General features: G+C 38.0%; 1 protein-coding gene across 5 annotated transcripts in view; it reads right to left on the bottom strand.

The window, feature by feature from the left end:
• Window positions 1–1,607: 1,607 nt before the first annotated feature.
• radil (Ras association and DIL domains) overlaps window positions 1,608–18,319 on the bottom strand; it is a 49,379-nt gene continuing 32,667 nt past the window's right edge. For 2 of the 5 annotated variants that reach the window (XM_015389513.1, XM_015389516.1), the window contains 8 exons: window positions 16,407–16,530; window positions 8,567–8,763; window positions 8,268–8,418; window positions 7,714–7,940; window positions 6,925–7,252; window positions 4,404–4,543; window positions 2,764–2,903; window positions 1,608–2,543 (listed from right to left, as the gene is read on the bottom strand). In XM_015389513.1, the coding sequence (XP_015244999.1) occupies window positions 2,444–2,543; window positions 2,764–2,903; window positions 4,404–4,543; window positions 6,925–7,252; window positions 7,714–7,940; window positions 8,268–8,418; window positions 8,567–8,763; window positions 16,407–16,530 (1,407 nt within the window). In that variant the 3' untranslated portion in view covers window positions 1,608–2,443. The remainder of the gene's footprint in view (window positions 2,544–2,763; window positions 2,904–4,403; window positions 4,544–6,924; window positions 7,253–7,713; window positions 7,941–8,267; window positions 8,419–8,566; window positions 8,764–16,406; window positions 16,531–18,319) is intronic. The other 3 variants (XM_015389514.1, XM_015389517.1, XM_015389515.1) reach the window with 2 other exon arrangements.

The raw sequence follows: 18,319 nt of genomic DNA, 5'->3' as shown, positions 1-18,319 counted from the left end.
GCAGCTGTCATCAACAGGTAAACATGGAAATAGAGAGGTATGTGTATTTTTTAATGTCCCTGTGTTTGTGATTTGTTTAAAATGTGTAGCACAAATTAAAACAATTCTTATTGATCTAACAACTTGTCTTCTATGTAAGAAAAAAGGCAGAAAAATTGTTCAAACAAATTGATTTCATGTCAAAGAATCCAACAATCTTTATTGTTGTTTATCATTCTTAATATAAATGCCCAGATTATACATGCATGAGATGAGGTCATACAAACTGGATAAAATAAATTTCCCTAAAGAGAAAAAGAACATGTTTATGAAGACATATTGCAAATAGTCTAATCAGCCTGAAAGATCACGTTCCAACAAATTTTGTCCCGGTGTCCAGTTTGTAACTTAACCATGTAGAAGGCCAGAATAATCTTTAAGCGCTTAATGATTTAATTGCACTTTTTTTTTTTAATGAAAACTACCTCACCTTTTTCAATAGTCCCAGTTGTCAGAGGCATAAATAAGACAGAATAGGGCCTCTGATAAACATCAATAGTTCACCTCAGGTAGATTTAATTTATTTGAGTCATGGCCTCACTTTAACACAAGTATGAAAAGATTATCAAAAGGAAAAAACAGTTTTATTTTGAAGATTGGAAAGCATCTCCACGCTCTGAAATCTCCAACTGCAGACATTTGGGTTAAGACTTAAAATGGCTTGATGCTCCAATACTGCTGCTTTTTGGCTTTTGAACTGAGTCTGTTCCAGCATTTTGTCCCTTCAAGTGTAGAAATATTCTAGAATTTGACCTCAGACATCAAGTGTTGGACTTTTAAAATCTCACTCGACATTTGGCATTTTGCTATGACAGGCAGAGTCTTTAATGATCATGCAATTCTACTCAACAGATCAGACCCTGTTAATCATATTGGTGTTACTGCAACATATAGAGGTAGCTCCTTGTGAGCAAAGGATGCCTTCCGATGGGGCACGCTGTCTGATCCATGAAGCAGGGAGTCTGGTATTAGAATGATGTAATTTGAGGTTGCCAAAAAAAAAAAAAAACTACTTTATGGTATTTTAATTGATGGTTTGGGGACAACATATCACCAAATCTGGCATATATATATAAGAACTAATATTTAGGACTAGCCAAAATTAATATAGCTGTCCATTAACCTTACATTCTAAAAGCAAATTAATTAGTGGAGAAAACATTTTTCATTTCAAGACTTATTGACGCTTACTTTTTTATGTTCTGTGAAAATCTTTGTCTATTCTGCCTCATCGCAAAAAACGACCATAGAAATCTGTTAATTTAATTTCTCTTTTGATCACAAATCGCCTTCAGCCAATGTGAAGACAACCTCAGCGATGTCCTTGCTTTTACTTCATTAAACTGAGCGACAGTATTACCCAGAAAAAAGGAAAATGTCAAAGGCTGAAATATTTACCAACAACTTCTTATTTTTCCTTAGACAATATTTTTCAGATTTGTAACAGTGAATCTGACCTCCCTTCAGGTAAAATAAATTACTACAAAGTTATTTATGGTATCAGAAGATTGACACTGATTTTCCTTTAAATGCTGAAAACAAACTTTACATAAATACCTCCTTTTTTTTAATAAGTATTTTTGTTGAAGCAGAATGTAAAAACCAAAGAAGTTTCTGTAATGTACAAACCAGTATTAAAGAGCAAGAAATAAATACATAAATTACAAAAACAAACAATCCAACAATTACATTTCCATTATTTCTGAGAACAGTTCCCATCAGTAGCTTTTCATTAGTTTCCGTCACAAAACGACAGTAATTCCCAAAACGCATTCTGTTTTTTTTCTGAGTGATGAAATATTTACAGCTATATACACCGTTTACACACCAGCACTGAGAACCTGAGGCTACAGCCTGACACATGACAAATAGAGCTGAGCCTTTCCGCTAGGCGTTAGGTTTCCAGGATTCAGCTCAATTAGTGAAGGTGGAGTCCAGTGAGGACTTTTAGGTGGGGGAATCTGTTCTGTTTTACATCCAAAGCCAGGTACAAAAAGTAAACGTTCAATCACAAAGGTTTGGTTCAAAGAGTTGACTGATGGCGTCTCAGGAACTTCTATTAAACAGGTTTATAAAAACATTCCTCTCCAAAAGCATCTCATCAAGTGCTTTTTAAAACTGGAAAGACATTCATCAGTTTATGTCACATGGATTATTTCAGAGCAACAGTAGCAATCAATGAATACACCTAGAATCAGGGCTCTTAAAAAATTGACAAAAGGAGGAGAATGTGCTGTGCTTTGAACATGAGGCCGTACGGACCTGATTAATCAAAATCCCTTCAATGTTTCACAAACCCTGAATTCCCAAATTTCATATTTACATGAAAGCAAAAATGGCGTGAGCCCTGCTGAACATTGCTCATCTGTGTCTGCAACGTCGCGCTCGCTTTGCTGGGCAGTGGTCAGCAGGAGGAGGCACTGATCTTCTCTGAGACCTCGGGGTCCGACTTTGCTACCAGGAAACGCAGGCGACCCCCTCCCAGACGGATCAGATCCACCGCGCTGTCGGGGCCACAAACGGTAGGGAGGAGAAAAGAGTCTGGTTACATGAAGCTCAGCAGAGACAGAGGGAATATAACAGGACATCACTTTGTGAGCTTGAACCAATCAATCGCTTAAGAGGTTGACACCAGAGTAAGATCAACACTGAGGGGAGACGGCTCGCTCTGTCATCACAATTACCCGCCGCTATCGTGCTCACACATCAGATCCTTTTTTTTACCTCTGGTAGTCCGCTCCAATCAGACTGGTTCCGTTCACTGCCAGGATGCGGTCTCCTATCCTCAGCCTGCCGTCGGATGCAGCTGGCCCGTCTGGTATAAGGGTCCGGATGTAAATGCCAGGAGCATTAAGGGGGGTGTGCTGCCAAAAGTGTGGAGCATGACGAGATGATTATACTACAGTTTTGGCTAAATACATGGCGCAAATGATTTGCGCCTAAAAAGGAATAATGTTCACTGATATGTATAACCCTTTTCCATTGATGATTTACATCTTAGACAATTTCTTGTTTTAAAATGCAAATATTACAATTTTAAAGCTGATTAGGACTGTGATATATTAAATTTATTTTAAAATGACTTAAGTAGCTGTAAAGTAATTTTACCTTGTATAACAATAGAAAAACCTCTTACTCTAAACACTATGAAAGCCTTCAATTTAAGGACATTTATCCAGTAGATAAATTCTAATATTTTGATCAATGCACCTATTAGACATCTACATGCTAAACAGTTATTTGGGACGCATGCTAGGAAAAACCTTTCCATGTTTTACCATCCTGTTTAAATGTGAATTGTGCTTTGGTCTAATTACATTAAGACTGAATGTTTTGGCGACCGGTGGGTTAAAAGGAGAATTATATAGAAAGGCAGCATTGCTTACTGTAGTGCTGTGACTGTATTCCTACATTATAAAAGCCTTGATAGACTGTGTGGCATCAAGTAATATTTCAAATACCTAGTTTAACCAGGGAACTACAACAAAATCAGTAGTTGCTGTGTCACTGATCTGAAACTTAAGACCAGACCAAAACAGACCTGATTCACCAGGTGGAAAAAGTCAACCTTCTTCCAAAGCCTCTTTATAAAGCATGTTAATCTTGTATAAAAGATGTTGAACTTTTTGAGATTTTAAAGTATAGGTTGTGCTGTATTAAAAAGAATGGTACTAAAGCTGTGGTCATTTGTTAGATCTCAATATAAATTGGCTTCCTTTATGAAGTTGTTTTATTCTCTATTGTAAAATTAAGCTACTGCAATTAGAAAAATAAATTGAAGGGTTTTTGCACACCTGATCAATTCTAAGAGGGCGCGGCGGACGGCTGCCTTGGTGTGTTGGTGTGCACTCTTGTTTTTCTTCCCATCTGCTACCAGCCTTATCAACAAGGCCCAGAGACTCCTGTAACACTGACACTGCTTCTCTCCCTCCCTTCCCCGTTCAGGACCTACAAGCTACACCAAGGTAGCATCTCCAGACCTCATAAGTTACATTAACGCACAGTCTACTGTGTATATAGTATATAACTATACATTGTATATAGTATATAGTATGTTTTATATTGTATATAGCTTTAGATTCAGTATTCTGTATATATATCTAATTTGTCTGTATCATCAACACCAAGTAAAATTCCTTGTAAGTGCAAACCTACAATAAACTTGATTCTGAGGTGCTCCAAAAATTTATACTGGCTCACTTTTTGCATGAAAGGTCTGCAGCATTTCTAAGGGATTCAACTGTAAACATGCTATAAAATCAACTGTACACTATAATGATACAGTGTTCTAAAATTTGATAAGTTTTAATGATCAGATATTGGATTCCTGAACATGGGGGAACAGCTTATGTTAGGGAACTTACCAGGCCATCTATGAGTCCCATTCCCAGTCCGTAGGGTCCCTTGTCGAGTTCCACTACAAACACCACACATAAGTCATCAGCAAGGGAGGGAGCGCCAGGGGAGGAGACAGGGAAAGGAAACTCACACCCACTAATACATCCTGCAGAGGATACAAACATCCAAAGGCACAAAAACACACAAACAGGGGTTTGCTGTGGGGTTGGACAAACATAACACATCCTACTGTACAGAGGACAACCATGCAGCTGTGTAGCTGATGAACTACTCTAACACAAACATGCTTCAAGTCTAGAGGTCTCTTCTTTTGCACTGATCACACACACATGGTGTGCTACAGCATGCAGAGGTTACCACAGCTGAAATCAATACGAGGATGGGATAAAGTTTAGGGCCCAGGCTTTGGGTTTGAAGATGGAGTGAGGAAAGGGCCATTGATAATAAACCTGCTTTACTAAAGGGTTATTTGGAAGAACAGCTGGTGATGTAAATCAGGATCTCAACATCACACTACAGGGTAAGGTGCAGAACATAAAAGTCAAGAAATCTTAGAGAAATACTGAATCTAATAATCTTTTACCCATATGTTTAACAACAGACAGAAACATAATATATCTTAATAAATTGTTTGTTTGTTGAGGACAGTGGTCATAATACTGCACCTTATTTCTTGGCTTATCACTTTACCCATCATAAGTTACAAATGTTCTATTTTGTTGGGGAAACCACCAGGTCCACACTTCTTAAGTTTGAATAAGATCAAAGTCAAGGTGTATTTGCTCATTATTGGCCACTAGAGGGAGACATATCACAAATGCAGCGATGGAAATGAATCTCATCTGATGTGTTCAGATTTATCTTTCCAGCTCAGTTCCAGGTAATAAACTAATTTTATTTTAAAGGTGATCAGGCACTGACTTATCGTCAAAGAGCAAAATTATACAGAGGCTTCATAGAAAGTGTTTTATAGAGCTAGCTCAGGTGACCCAAACCCTGTGTCTGAATCTAGATTACATTTTAGTTTTCTTGGACCCATTATATGCGCATAAGTCATCTAGCTTTAATTTAATTCATAAAATATTGAATATACGTTATAGAATAGTTAAATTGATTAATCTAAGTTAATAATCATATATATAATTTATATTCAGGCTATAACTTATAAAAATGTTTGAACCAAAATTCCACTAAAAGAATCTATATAAATGTTCAGATCCATTATTATGAAGCATTCAGCTTCTTGCCATAAATTAGACCCATTATGGCTTTTATCACATTACTGTTCTAATCACAGCTGTTTCTTTCAGAATCGCAGATCCCACTTGGCATTAAAAAAAGGGCATTACTGTAATGTCTACGTGTGAAAAAAAAAAATGCAATATAAAGTTAGCAAACAGCTATTCAGGGACACACTGTGCTGAACTTCCTCTTAGTAACTTGACTTGATCGTTTACCATACACCACAGTTTTAATGTGTTTTATTGGGACTTTAACATTTGGACAAAAACAAGAGAAAAATCTTCAGGTGGAAGGAAAATAAAACACAGGTTTCAATAATATATTTTACAAAATAAAACCTGAAATATAAGCAATGTATAAATTTAGCTTCTTGTCCCTCCCTGTTTGTGTTTTAATCTCACTGCATACACAGCTGGCCTCAGTTTCTCTAGAGATGACTGAATCTTAAAGGTCCAAAAAAAACATGCAGTGATAATGTTGTGGAGAAGTATAAATCAGAATTGACAATTCAACGTTACAAACTTTAAACATCTAATGGAGCTTTGCTAAGTTCATCATGTGACATGGAAGAAGTATTCACAACTCCTTACTTACAAAACATGGCTGCTCACTTAAACAACCAGAGCACCGCATTCACTATTGTGTAACAGGGTGTTGGCAGGATTATGCTGTGGTCAGCTGATCAGGTTTCATGTCAATTAGATCAAACCAATTGTTTGGATGGGTGGACGGACGAACGGATGAACAAGAACTTTAACAGAAAACGTGTTAAAGACTTGAGTCAGGGTCTCACACTCCAGGAGGACAATAACCTACAGAAAATTATATGTCCTATTACAATTGAAATGTTAACATCAGAGACAATCGATGATAGAATAGTCTAGGAAAGTCTAATCAAATCTTTACAATCTGTAGCAAGACCTAGAAAACAGCTTTACATATGCTCTGAGTTTGATGTTTTTGAAAAGGACGAATGATTGAAAGGGTTTTTTTCTTAAGACGTTTTATTCTTGATTGAAATAAACTCCCATTGCTAAAAGCTTTATAAATGCTTAAGGTGGTTCTGCAAAATACTAACTCAGGAAGTCTCGACAAATGTAACTATTTATAATCTGTAAGTTTTGAAAACCCTTTTTTCCTTTCCTTCCACTTGAAAATGTAGTATTTTATATTGGTGGAAAACATTACATTCCAATAAAATACATAACATTATATGGCAAAATGAAGAAAGTTGTTCCAGGGGTGTAAATAGTTTTCAATGGAAATGTGCCACTGTAATTTTACCTTCAAGTCCATTTGCGATGAGTCCGTTTGTCTTTTTACATTCTGCGATCATTCTGCCTGAGCAGCCGTTGGCTTGAATGCTAGAGCTGAGGATGGGGCCAGGCACTCCGCCCCCTCCACCATCTGGGTATAGGGGGGTGTTGGGTGGGGTCAGGAGGCAGGATGTGTCTGGATTTGCTGTCCGAGGATGGTGAATGGTCCCGTTCCTTCTGAGGCTGTGGGTTTGTGGCTGGCCCGGGGGTCTGTCTCGTCCTCTCTCCTCTGCGGTCACCTCGTCCCCAGCCCCCCCAGACCGGGGGCTGCTGTGGGCTGGAGGAAGCAGCTCCCTCTGTGTTGTGAAGAGAATGAAAGACTTTAGAGGACAAAGTTAATAGAATGACGGATGCAATTGAGTTTCAGGTCTTAACACTGATGCAGAGCTCACGTTGTTTCTAAAACTAAGCTGTCAGTTGATATGATTAGTTTCAATTTATAATCTTTTTATTTAGAAAGCTTCCCCCTGGTATATCTGTGACTATGTGGGTCTCTTGTGTGTAAATATTAGGGTGCCGTAACACTGAAGATTATGGGCTAGTCAGCCATTCCCACTAATTAGACATCCTGAAGGCTAATCAGATTAACTATGATTTAATCGTGTCTCGGTTTGTGTGAGTGAGTCAGGGTTGGCCGGAGTAGAAGGTTTTGTCTTTTAGTTGTGGGATTATGAAGAATTTCAAGAACCGCAGCTGCTGAGCCACATGACGTGGATTAGTGTGAGGCGTGCGTAACCCGTGAATTTTTTTTTCTGACCTGAACGTCGGGCCAATCGGCTGTATTGGTTCCATTGGACTGTGTTTGCACACAGGGAGCACTGGTGTGAGTTTGAGGCTTGGTCCGCAGCCCCCACAGGTAGTGACGGACGTAGAGCAGCTGTCTGTAGATGCTATCCTCCACACACTCGCTGTCCAGGTCCACTCGGAACCCTGAGCTCGGCAGGACGATTGGCGGGTGGTTCTCGAAGCTCTCCAGGAGGTCAACTGATCACACAGATGATTTTATAGTGTCAAGCTCTAAATAATCCATAACACTGATAAATTTAGCTTTAAGGTAATCATTATTTACTACAATGTTTGTAATTATTCTTACTATAATCTTTGTTCTGACCAAAACTGATTTAAGAAATTTATGAAGAGGACCAAAGTTCAAACTTGAATCTGATTAAAGGAGTTAAAGATTTGGATGATAGCAAGTTGGTCTTCCTAAATGAAAGACCTGAAGCTTGTCATCAAAGATAAATCACTGACATACTAGAAGAAACATGCACAAAAGGTGGTTTTATGTCATTCATTATTCAATCCACACACCTGATCTGTATATATAGGCTTCATCCTCACTACTGGGCTGCCATACAGGGACAGGGCCTATCTCTGCTGTAAGCTGGTACTGTGTTAGAATCCTGTGGAGCTGGACTGGTTTCAGAGATGGGTGCTCACTGGACAACACTCTCCAACTCAACTGTAGATGAAGCAAAGGAAAAAAAACTAAATGAAGCGACCATAGCAGATAATTGTTAGTAAAACTTTTGGTGGACTTCAAAGAATAGAAGTGAAATTCCCATAATGATGCTGACTTGTTTAGGAATAAAAGTGATACATCGACGTACAGTAGGTATGTTTGTGTTGGTCACCTGAGTGAGCTGCTGTGGGGGCATAGCCACTATAGCGACAGTACTGTTGAGTTTGGTGAAGAACTTTTCAGCCAGATGTCCAAGACCAGATTTTGTTGCCCACTCCATGACCATTCGCAAACACGCCTGAATCTGCAGTGCCTTGGAGCGCTGGAACCAACCCCGGGCTGGACCTGTGCACACAAAAACACACGCACTGGTCTCATTGGTAGGTTATTTACAACAGTATGGCAAATCCTGTGTCAGAGAAAAGCATGATCAAACACACACTGTGCGCTTATGTGAATGTATGTCTTACTGTGTTTTCTTTCACGAAAATACCGACATAAATCTTTAATTATGTTCTGACTGAAGTAGGTGAACAGTAACAACACCCACTAACTGCCTGCAGAATATAAATGCGGTACCGCAGACTAGCTCGGCTGACTGCATAGCAAACCAGCTCCAGTCTGCATCCCTGCCCCGGCAGTCCCTCCTTTTTTTATGCAATCAAAGAACTGGGAGAAAGCTTTGTGATAATCTAACCAAGAGATAACATTAAATCTAACATGTAAGATGCATGCATCTTGTGTAATAGTTTCGCAAATTGCATTTAGCTTTCTTCATCTAATGTGCTTCTGAAATCATCAGAAGCACAACGTTATACAGATGACCAACCACTATCATAGTGGTCTGGATTTTCAGATGTTGGCCCACAAAACATCTTCTAACTTCTATCTTATTGCATTTTAGGTTAGACATGATCTTTTATCCAGGCGGTTGGGGTCATTGTGGCATTCAATTAGGAAACAGTGCCTTCTTTTGCTGATATTCAATTACGTTCGTCTTTGGAAAAAACATAAAGAGGACCCACATTTACTGGAAGGGCGATATTTGCAACTTATGGCCCAGTTTATCTTGAAGTTCTCCCAGGAGGAAGTGGAGAGTGTTGCTACCAAGTGTTGCCAAGTTATGGAGATGTACTGATTTAGCTTCTGCAACTGATTTTTAATTTTCTTTGATCTACAAATTTTTAGACATTCTGATTACGAAATAACAAATTGTTGGTTGATAAGTTCAAAGGTGGACAAATGATGAGTACATTCTGTCAACAAATAAATGTTTTGGTGAATGGCCTAATTAAAAGCAGATTTTATAAAATGCTGTGTTGTGTTGGATGATGAGAAATCATTAAGCAATTTTTAAAATATTTTTATTTTACTTGTCGTTTAATTTTCTGCTCACCTCTCAGTCACCAGAACCTTGATCTCCAAACTGGTAAAGTTTAATGCCATTTCTGTGACTGAACACTGTCTGACAAGCGTGGGAAGTCATAGGCCTATATGGCATTATCAAAGCCGTAATTATGTAGATTTGCTAATCTTCTTAACGCATGCTCGCTTACACACAGGTGGAATGCCTCATGTTTATGAGGATCCTTTATGCAGTTAACTCAAATTAAGATCTTTTGTTCAATCTGATGAGGCGCACTCGTAGGAGCTCACGGTGGGAAGAAAAATTAAGAGAATTTTACAACAACAATACAAAAATGTTGCAAGACTCCCAATGTCTCTACAATGCATAGTGGATGGATAGATGGACTGGACGTATTGAATAGATTGGATGGATGGACAGATTGATGTACGGGTTATTTTAACCCCCCAAAAAAACTTGTTCAGTAATTTATATTACTTGAAGTGCAGCTACTTAGTTAAAACAACCTATTTTGGACATACATGAATGTAGCAGGTTTCTGAACTTTTATTAGAAAGACATCTGGTAACATCTGTCCTCATCTAAACTAATTACAGACAAAACAGTTTAATAGACCATGGTAATTATAGCTCTTCAAAGGATAGGAGTCTTTTCCTCTCCATCTCTTCTATATATGGAAACACTGAGGAGATACATCAGACTCTTACATTTTTATTAACATAGGCTTTACCATCAATGCATTAGGCATAGTTTTATAAAGAGTTTTACAGGTTAACAATAAATACTATTACTTATATGGCGTCTTTAAGAGTTTTTCGCTATGGCAGGCTGAGTGTTCACACTCTATAAAATACATATTTAAGTTATCTGAGCTCATCACTGTAAAGCTGAATGACAGATGGTTCCCCTCCCTTTAGGAAAACTTGCAGTCTTGGTAAAAGCTGAAAAAGGGTAAATGGCCTGTACTTATATGGTGCTTTTTCAAGTCAGAGGACTTGGCCAAAGCACTTTACGCTACATTCAGTCATTCATGCACACACACTCACACACACTGATGATGACAAGCTACATTGTAGCCACAGCTGCCCTGGGGCTCACTGACAGAAGGGAGGCTGCTAGGGCTCAACAATTAATAGCATTTGCAATATAATTGCAAAAAAAAACAAAAAAAAACCACCAACAACAACATAACTATAACAGCAAGATGAAATATATTGTAAAAGTAGTTCAGTAATGTGCTTTAGTCACGGATGGTATGGAGCCAGCCAGCAAATTATTGGCAATCCATTTTGAGCACTTCAGGACAGCTAAGCCTGTTTTAGTGAATGAGTACTTCAAGGGCAAATTTCATCAGGTTTCAGAGCAAGAATTAAACAAACAATAATTACATTCCCATAAAGTTTTCAAAAAAATTAATGTGTTTTTGTTGTTGTCAACATGTAAAAAGAACGGAGTGAGCTTTGTTGTCTTCCCTAAAGCTGATAACGTATACTAAAAGTAAATTTAAGTTATGAAAGTAGATAAGTGAGCAGGGATGAATTACTCCTCACGCCCTAAAACAGTGTCACCATCTCAAACCGTTTATTCCTAAAGAATCTTGTACTGTTAGAGTCTTGGTTTCAAAGGAAGAAACAACCCAGGACTGGGACACACAGCACTAATCATGACCTGGTCATAGCATGAACCACAAGCTTAAAACAACTTTACTGACTTCTTTGAAAATATTCAGTTTTACTGTGGTTTTTAATCATTATATATCATTTCTCAGAATAGAATATCTGCTAAATTTTATTGGAATTTTGTTATAATAAACATAAATACATAATACAATAAAATAAACCAAACCAAACCGCTTATGCCAAACTTTCTTGCAAGTTTTTCCTCAGTGCCCGAGCTAAATGAACAACAAAGTACATTGCAATAGGTTGGATTTCCATCCAACCATTAAATGTGTAGCATTAGGATAAAGTGAATTTTTTATGATTAGGGTAGGAAAAGCATGTTGTTGTCAGAATATTGACTGCAGACAAACATATTGAATATGAAGAGGTAGTGTCACAGATGGTATCCTATGAATAATGCATTCTACCGATTATGTTACCTTGCAAGAAAAACATAAATTGTCGTGAAATTTGTTAATTTACAAACCCCTGAAAATAGATCTTGCCAGAAGTCAAAAGATGCATCAGCCTCGATACAGAAATGGGTCGGACCAATGAAATGCAGTGACGTGTATGACGTCAACTTGTTAAACATAGGCGGAAAGCCGATGCGGATCAAAGATGGCTGCGCCACTTTTAGCTGGAATATACTGCATTTCTTTTGGAAAAACAAGCAAAAGTATGAAATTTTTACCTTTTTGGATGGGAAATGGTTGCTGGTTCCTCCCAACCAGATTAGTAAGAGCTCAATTTATCAGTTAACTCTTCTAGTTGTAAAATAAATCTAGAATGTGATATGATACTGCTGCTACTACTGCTGTGATTGGCTTAAAGAACAAATGGAGGCCTGGGTCACTTTATTCATCCAATCAGCTAGAAGAATTGTACTGAATGTCTCTCCCTTTTGCAAACACTTTCAAAAGGAGGCTTTCCATATGGATATGTGTAGTTCAATTTGAATTCTACACGGTATAAATCTAGCTCGTGACAGGTTAGCCACTATGCACAGTTAAATCCAAACTGGTCAACAAACTGATTATGTGAAGAAAACTGATATTTTTAGCTGTTTGCTTTCTTTGCTGTTACAGCTTACATAACTATTGCATAGAAAGCTAAGAATTTCTGGTCACACTAAACAGAGAGGGGGTGCTGATGCTTGAGTGCTTAGGACTATGAATGCAGGTCAGAACTGGAGCAGAATTCTTTTATTTAAAGGGAGCATGAATTTAAGTTTGTTGAATAACAGTTTTTGCCCCAAGCAGTCAGTTAGCTCTGTGGCCCATAACAGACACACTGGGCTTATTCTAGAGTATTACTGAATCTTTTGATAAGGTTCCAGCTGGTTAGGTCACCATGTTACAATGATTCTGTTTAGTTTAGAATTTATGTAAAATACACTAGATTCACATAATGTTTTTATATCATTAAAAAAAGAGGGAAAAAAAAGTATGGTACCTTGTTATATATTTACAGAGTCCTTTGCTGATGGAGTAACCCACCCAAAAATGTACAAAAATGTCAATGATGAACCATTGAACGACAATTAAACTCTAATTAATTTCCATTCAGTTTATTTATATAGCACCAATTTACATCTCGTGTCATCTCAAGGCACTTTACAGAGACGATTCAACCAGATCACACAGTCAGATTGATTAAAAGTTGTAACTTTTTAACTATTTTGGAATCAAAGTTTTCTATCTAAGGAAAACCAGCTTATTGCAACGACTCGTTGACTCGAAGGCAATTCCTCACACCAAGCATGCTTGTAGTGACAGTCGAGAGGAAAAACTTCCTTTTAACAGAAGAAAGCTCCAGGAGAACCAGGCTCAGTGTGAGCGGCCATCTGCTGAGGCCCACTGGGGTTCAAGGAGACAGAAGCAGACATACAGTAACAAGCAGAGATACAAAAGGCAACTGTAAACCAGCTCCACAGGCGGCCCCATCCAGGAAACACACAGCCAGGCAGGCGAGCTCAACTTTCTTAAGACGAAGAGAGCACATCCAGCCACTCAGTCAGAGAAACAGGACTTCACTGAAAAACAGGCCGATCTCCAACATCTTTAAACAACGGTGTTGATAGCAGCAGCATAGCTGATATTTCTCTCCAGGATGGACACATCAACATACTTTATCATATTATTGGTGTTCTGTGTCTCTTCAGTAAAGCATTAGACACATTCAGATATTTGCCTTTTGAATACAATGCCCAAGACTTCCGTGCAATTCCTCAGTGTAATCCTTAACCTGTTATACCATTACAAATGGTAAATTAATAAATAGGGGGGCAAAGGAAGCAATGCTGCAGTACGGAGGTGCCACTGGGCTGTCTGATTACCATTAGCTTACAAATCTAATGTCTGACCATCAAGCTGTTATGAGATAATCTGTTTAGATGTACATAAAATACATAATGTGTTTAGGTAAAATATATATTCTGTATGTAAAGTATGATGGTAATCTTGAGTTTGATGTTTGCCTGTAGCAGTTATGTCATTGAAACATGAAAACAAAATGAAAGCATGTTGGGGTGACTTTAGGTATTCCCTAAAAGTTGGTAGACTTCATTCTTCATGATGGACTGAACTCAACTCAGTTCTACACATATCAATCTGGCTACTGCCAGGTTACCGTAAAACAAAGATTTATTGTGAAATGGTGTTATATAAATAAATGAATCATAATCAGTCAAGGAAGGAGAATCAGGAATATTACATACACACATGGACAAAATTGTGGGTACCCCTCATTTGTCGAAAGAAAACCAACAACGGTCACTGATATAACTTCAATCTGACTATGTTAATAACCGATACAAAAATCCCTGAAAATGAACAAATGATAGGATTTAAAACAAAACCATGAAACAGACCTGGACAAAAACGATGGATCTAGAAATGACTTAAAACAATGTGACCAAAGAGACACACTAAATCAAGGTGTGTCCACTAATTAGTATCACTGTGTCTACAATCTTGCAATCAGTCAGTATTCCTGCACATAGGGCTAGAGGTAGTCAATGTTCAGTTTGGTGACATGGTGCAAACCACAATCAACACGGTCCACATGAAGCAAAGGAAGAGTTATCTCAAGAGATTAGAAAGAAACAAATAGACAAGCATGTTAAAGGTAACGACTATAAGAGCCTTTATGAGGAGCTTGATGTTCCTGTGAGTACAGCTGCTCATATTATTCCGAACTTTACGATCCATGGGATCATAGCCAACCTTCTGGGTTTGGTAACAGGAAGAACACTGATGACAAATCAAAGAGACAGAAAAAAAAATGGTAACAGAAGAGCCCAGGAGAACTTCGAAAGAGATAAAAGGTGAACTTCAAGCTCAAGGAACATCGAGAGTCAGATTGCACCACCAGTCATTGTTTTAAGCCACAGTGGACTTAATGGGAGACATTGTTGAAAACATATAGAAAAGCCAGTCTGGAATTTGCCATACTACAAGTTGACAAGCCACAAAGCTTCTGGTAGAATATCCTTTGGACAGATTAGACAAACGTGGAATATTGTTAAAAGGCACATCAGCTCCAAGTTTAGAGCCAAAAAAAACTGGAGCCTATCAATAAAAGATCATTTTCCCTACTGTGAAACATAAAGGAGCCTCCGTTATGATCTAGGGCTGATTTGCTTCAACCTAGTATCTTAAATCTCTGCAGGGTACCATAAAACCTAAAAACCATCAAGCAATTTTAGAGAGAAATGTGTAACTTTTCTATTTTTCTTGACTTTTGTCAGATTCAAGTTATTTCTGTAACCATTTTGTGATTTTCTTTTATTAAACAAGAGGCACCAATAAATGAACCAACTGGAAACTTCCTCGTAACATGTCTGTGCAAAAGTTGCATACAACAGAAAAATCTTCAGGCAGACAATGGAAGAACTAGAAGCATAATCTGCTGACTGCGCACACATTACTCTTTCAATATTCTACCATATGTTCTGGATGCACACACAGAGAGCCCCTCCCTAAGTAATAGGCTTATGTCTGGTTGTACAGTAATCTATGTAAGGATGAAGGACCTCAAAGAAACGAGACATCCCACAGCCTCTACCAAGGTGTGATAATGCTTTTTAATGGGTCTTTTACGCATGTTTGCAAATGTAAGTGAAATAAATCTATAACACTAAACAATGCTTCCTGCTTTGATCTGGCTGTCATATGATGAAAGCTGTGTTTTTAAAAGTATAAGCTATCGTGTTAGCCTTGTGGAGCGCCTGGTGCAAACGTCAGCAATACCTGCTACAAACTCATTCCCTTGTTTCCATGGACACCATCAGCAGCAAAATATCAATGAGTGACAAAAGGGGGGTAAGAAGGAGGGATGGCTGAAGGCAAAAAGGCAGCCAGACAAAGGGAAAGAGAGGAAATGGATTTGGGGATGAGATGGAGGGTGGTGTGGCTCACTACGCAGAAGTATTTCTCCTTCTCTCTTTGCCAGAGATGTGATCTTTCTTGTCTTCACTAGTTAATGAAGATGTATGGCAGAATTCACAGTGCATTCATGTGTGCGTGACAAAAGATGAGGTGAGCTGGCTGGAAATGTTGGAAATCACTGGCGGCAAATTACTGCTTTCTGTATTTAGACCCAGTAATGCACAATTAGCAAGGTCATCATGACAACTCAGCTACATTCCATCCCCTCACACTGCACCCTGCCCTTTTTACACTCGCCTCGATCTAACTCCACCTCTGCTCTTCTTTGTCAAACTCCCTGATGGCCAGATGGAAAGGAGGAGGAAGCTGAGGAGGAGGGGGGAACAGAATGCAGATAGGAGAAGGGCACAGAGGACAAATCTGTATTAGTCCCTGTCAAAATGCTGACAAGGACAAGAGGGCACATATACTCACTCATACACTAAATGATTGAGCGCACAAGTGAGGGATGTCTAATGAACAGGAAAGTGGGACGAGGGTGGGACTGTGGAGGATATCTGTTTCTCTTACCTTTGTCCATTAACTGGTTAAATAGGGACACGTTGGAGAAGAAGAAGAGGTATGCAAACATCTGAGCCTGGATCTCCGGGTGAACCAGATAGCCATGCAGAAGCTCCTGAGCACTCTGAAACACCTGCACACAAAGAAATCAACTTTCTGTGACATAAATGTCTATGCCAGCCATAGCATATTTAGTTTAATGAATAGTACTGCCAAAACCACTTGAGCTTGTTTATCATGATTAGTGTAGATGGTGGTTTATAGGCACAGATCGGCTACATGTTGGCAATACATACATACAAGGGTTTTTCAGGACCTATTTTTTGGCTTTTTGGAGTATAACATTAACTAGTATAACGTATGAAATAATTGGATCTTAATACATGTAGCAGTAGAACAGTTTCACACCTTCTCATTTGAACTCAACAAGAACTTCTGTAGAGGATTCCAGGAAGAAAAAAATGGTCATAAAATTAAGACAGTTAGACAACAACAGAGTGTCTGTAGTCAAACACCTCTCTGGATCCAGTGCAAGAAAGACCACTACAGAAAAACATTCCTTCCTAAGGCTATCAACATCTAAAAGAACCCCTGAAAAAAAAAAGTTGATTTTCCACAACAAAGTATGTTTTGAATTGAACTTAATTCAATTGAACTCCAATCTGTTACACGATTACTTGACTTTGCCTGTTGCCCTGCATGAAATACAGCAATACCTTTGATTTTCCAGATTTTTCCAGTTAACAGTTGCTAAACCAGCAGAAGCGTCACAGTGAAAAAACATCATCCTCGAAGAATATAAACAAGGATGTAGCTCATGGATCGTCAGCCTATTGTGCAAACTAGGGGGTAAAGTCAAGTAAAGTGTTTGTTTTCAGACCTACTCTTTTTCTCTGAGTTTGCATCAACTTTTCATCATTCATTCAATAAATCCTATTTAAAAAAATCATAGATAATAGTTTTTTTCTATGCTTAAGAAACTATTTAGTTTTGTTTTGGTGAGTTAGTTTTGTTTTGTTGAGGAGAGCTTTTACTTCTCCCAGTCTACAGGAAGATGAACCAGTGCATACATTTTAAAACATATTACACTTAGAGATTACAACAAGGTTGAACAGTTTAATGAATGCATGTTAGTTAATGTAATTTGTCCTCGTCTGAAGCTGCTCTGGAAGAGGGCTATGACGTTTCTTGAGCTCAATGATGTTGGATGAATAAGAGACTGTAAATATATTTCCAAACATTAACCAGTAATCCTGCTGTAAAAATCAAAATTTAACAGGTTAGATCACTTTTAGTGAATACTAGAGCCCAACCGATAAATCGGTAGGCCGATATATATAAATATGACAAACTTTGATACAAATCAATCCGATACAAAACACGTCCCATTAGCCTGTGTGTTTAAATTTAAGCTGTATGCAGCCACTGGTTTTCATTTTTAAATGCCCATCTCTACAATTGATATCTAATTAGCAGAATACACTAAATGCAAATATATATTAATTCCAGAGAAGAAGCAATGTTTTCTGTCTGAATCAGCAACATTCCTACAGGTATTTTAAAGGAGAGGGGAACTTTGCAGAGTTACTGAATTAATTTATATTAAAAAAAAAACACTGCAAATGAAATGCACACAACAAAATGCACTTGGGGAGATTAAAATGGTTTAGGGTAAAAAGAAAAAAAAATATATTCACACAGATCCAAAGCTGTAAAAGTATCTGCATTAAAAGATCACACTGCCAAGACTCCAGTCTGGATTCATAGGCCAGAATAAATTTAAGAAATGTTCTAATCTTAACAGTTTTATCTCCTTTCTACTCACTTGATCTAATGGCGTATCACTCAAGGAATGGTCATATGATCACTTATATATATATATCTATCTATCTATCTATCTATCTATCTATCTATCTATCTAT

Source organism: Cyprinodon variegatus, unplaced genomic scaffold (assembly GCF_000732505.1).
Source record: "Cyprinodon variegatus isolate N-32 unplaced genomic scaffold, C_variegatus-1.0 Scaffold463, whole genome shotgun sequence".
Taxonomy (NCBI): Eukaryota; Metazoa; Chordata; class Actinopteri; order Cyprinodontiformes; family Cyprinodontidae; genus Cyprinodon; species Cyprinodon variegatus.
This window is presented reverse-complemented; position numbering and strand designations above follow the sequence as displayed.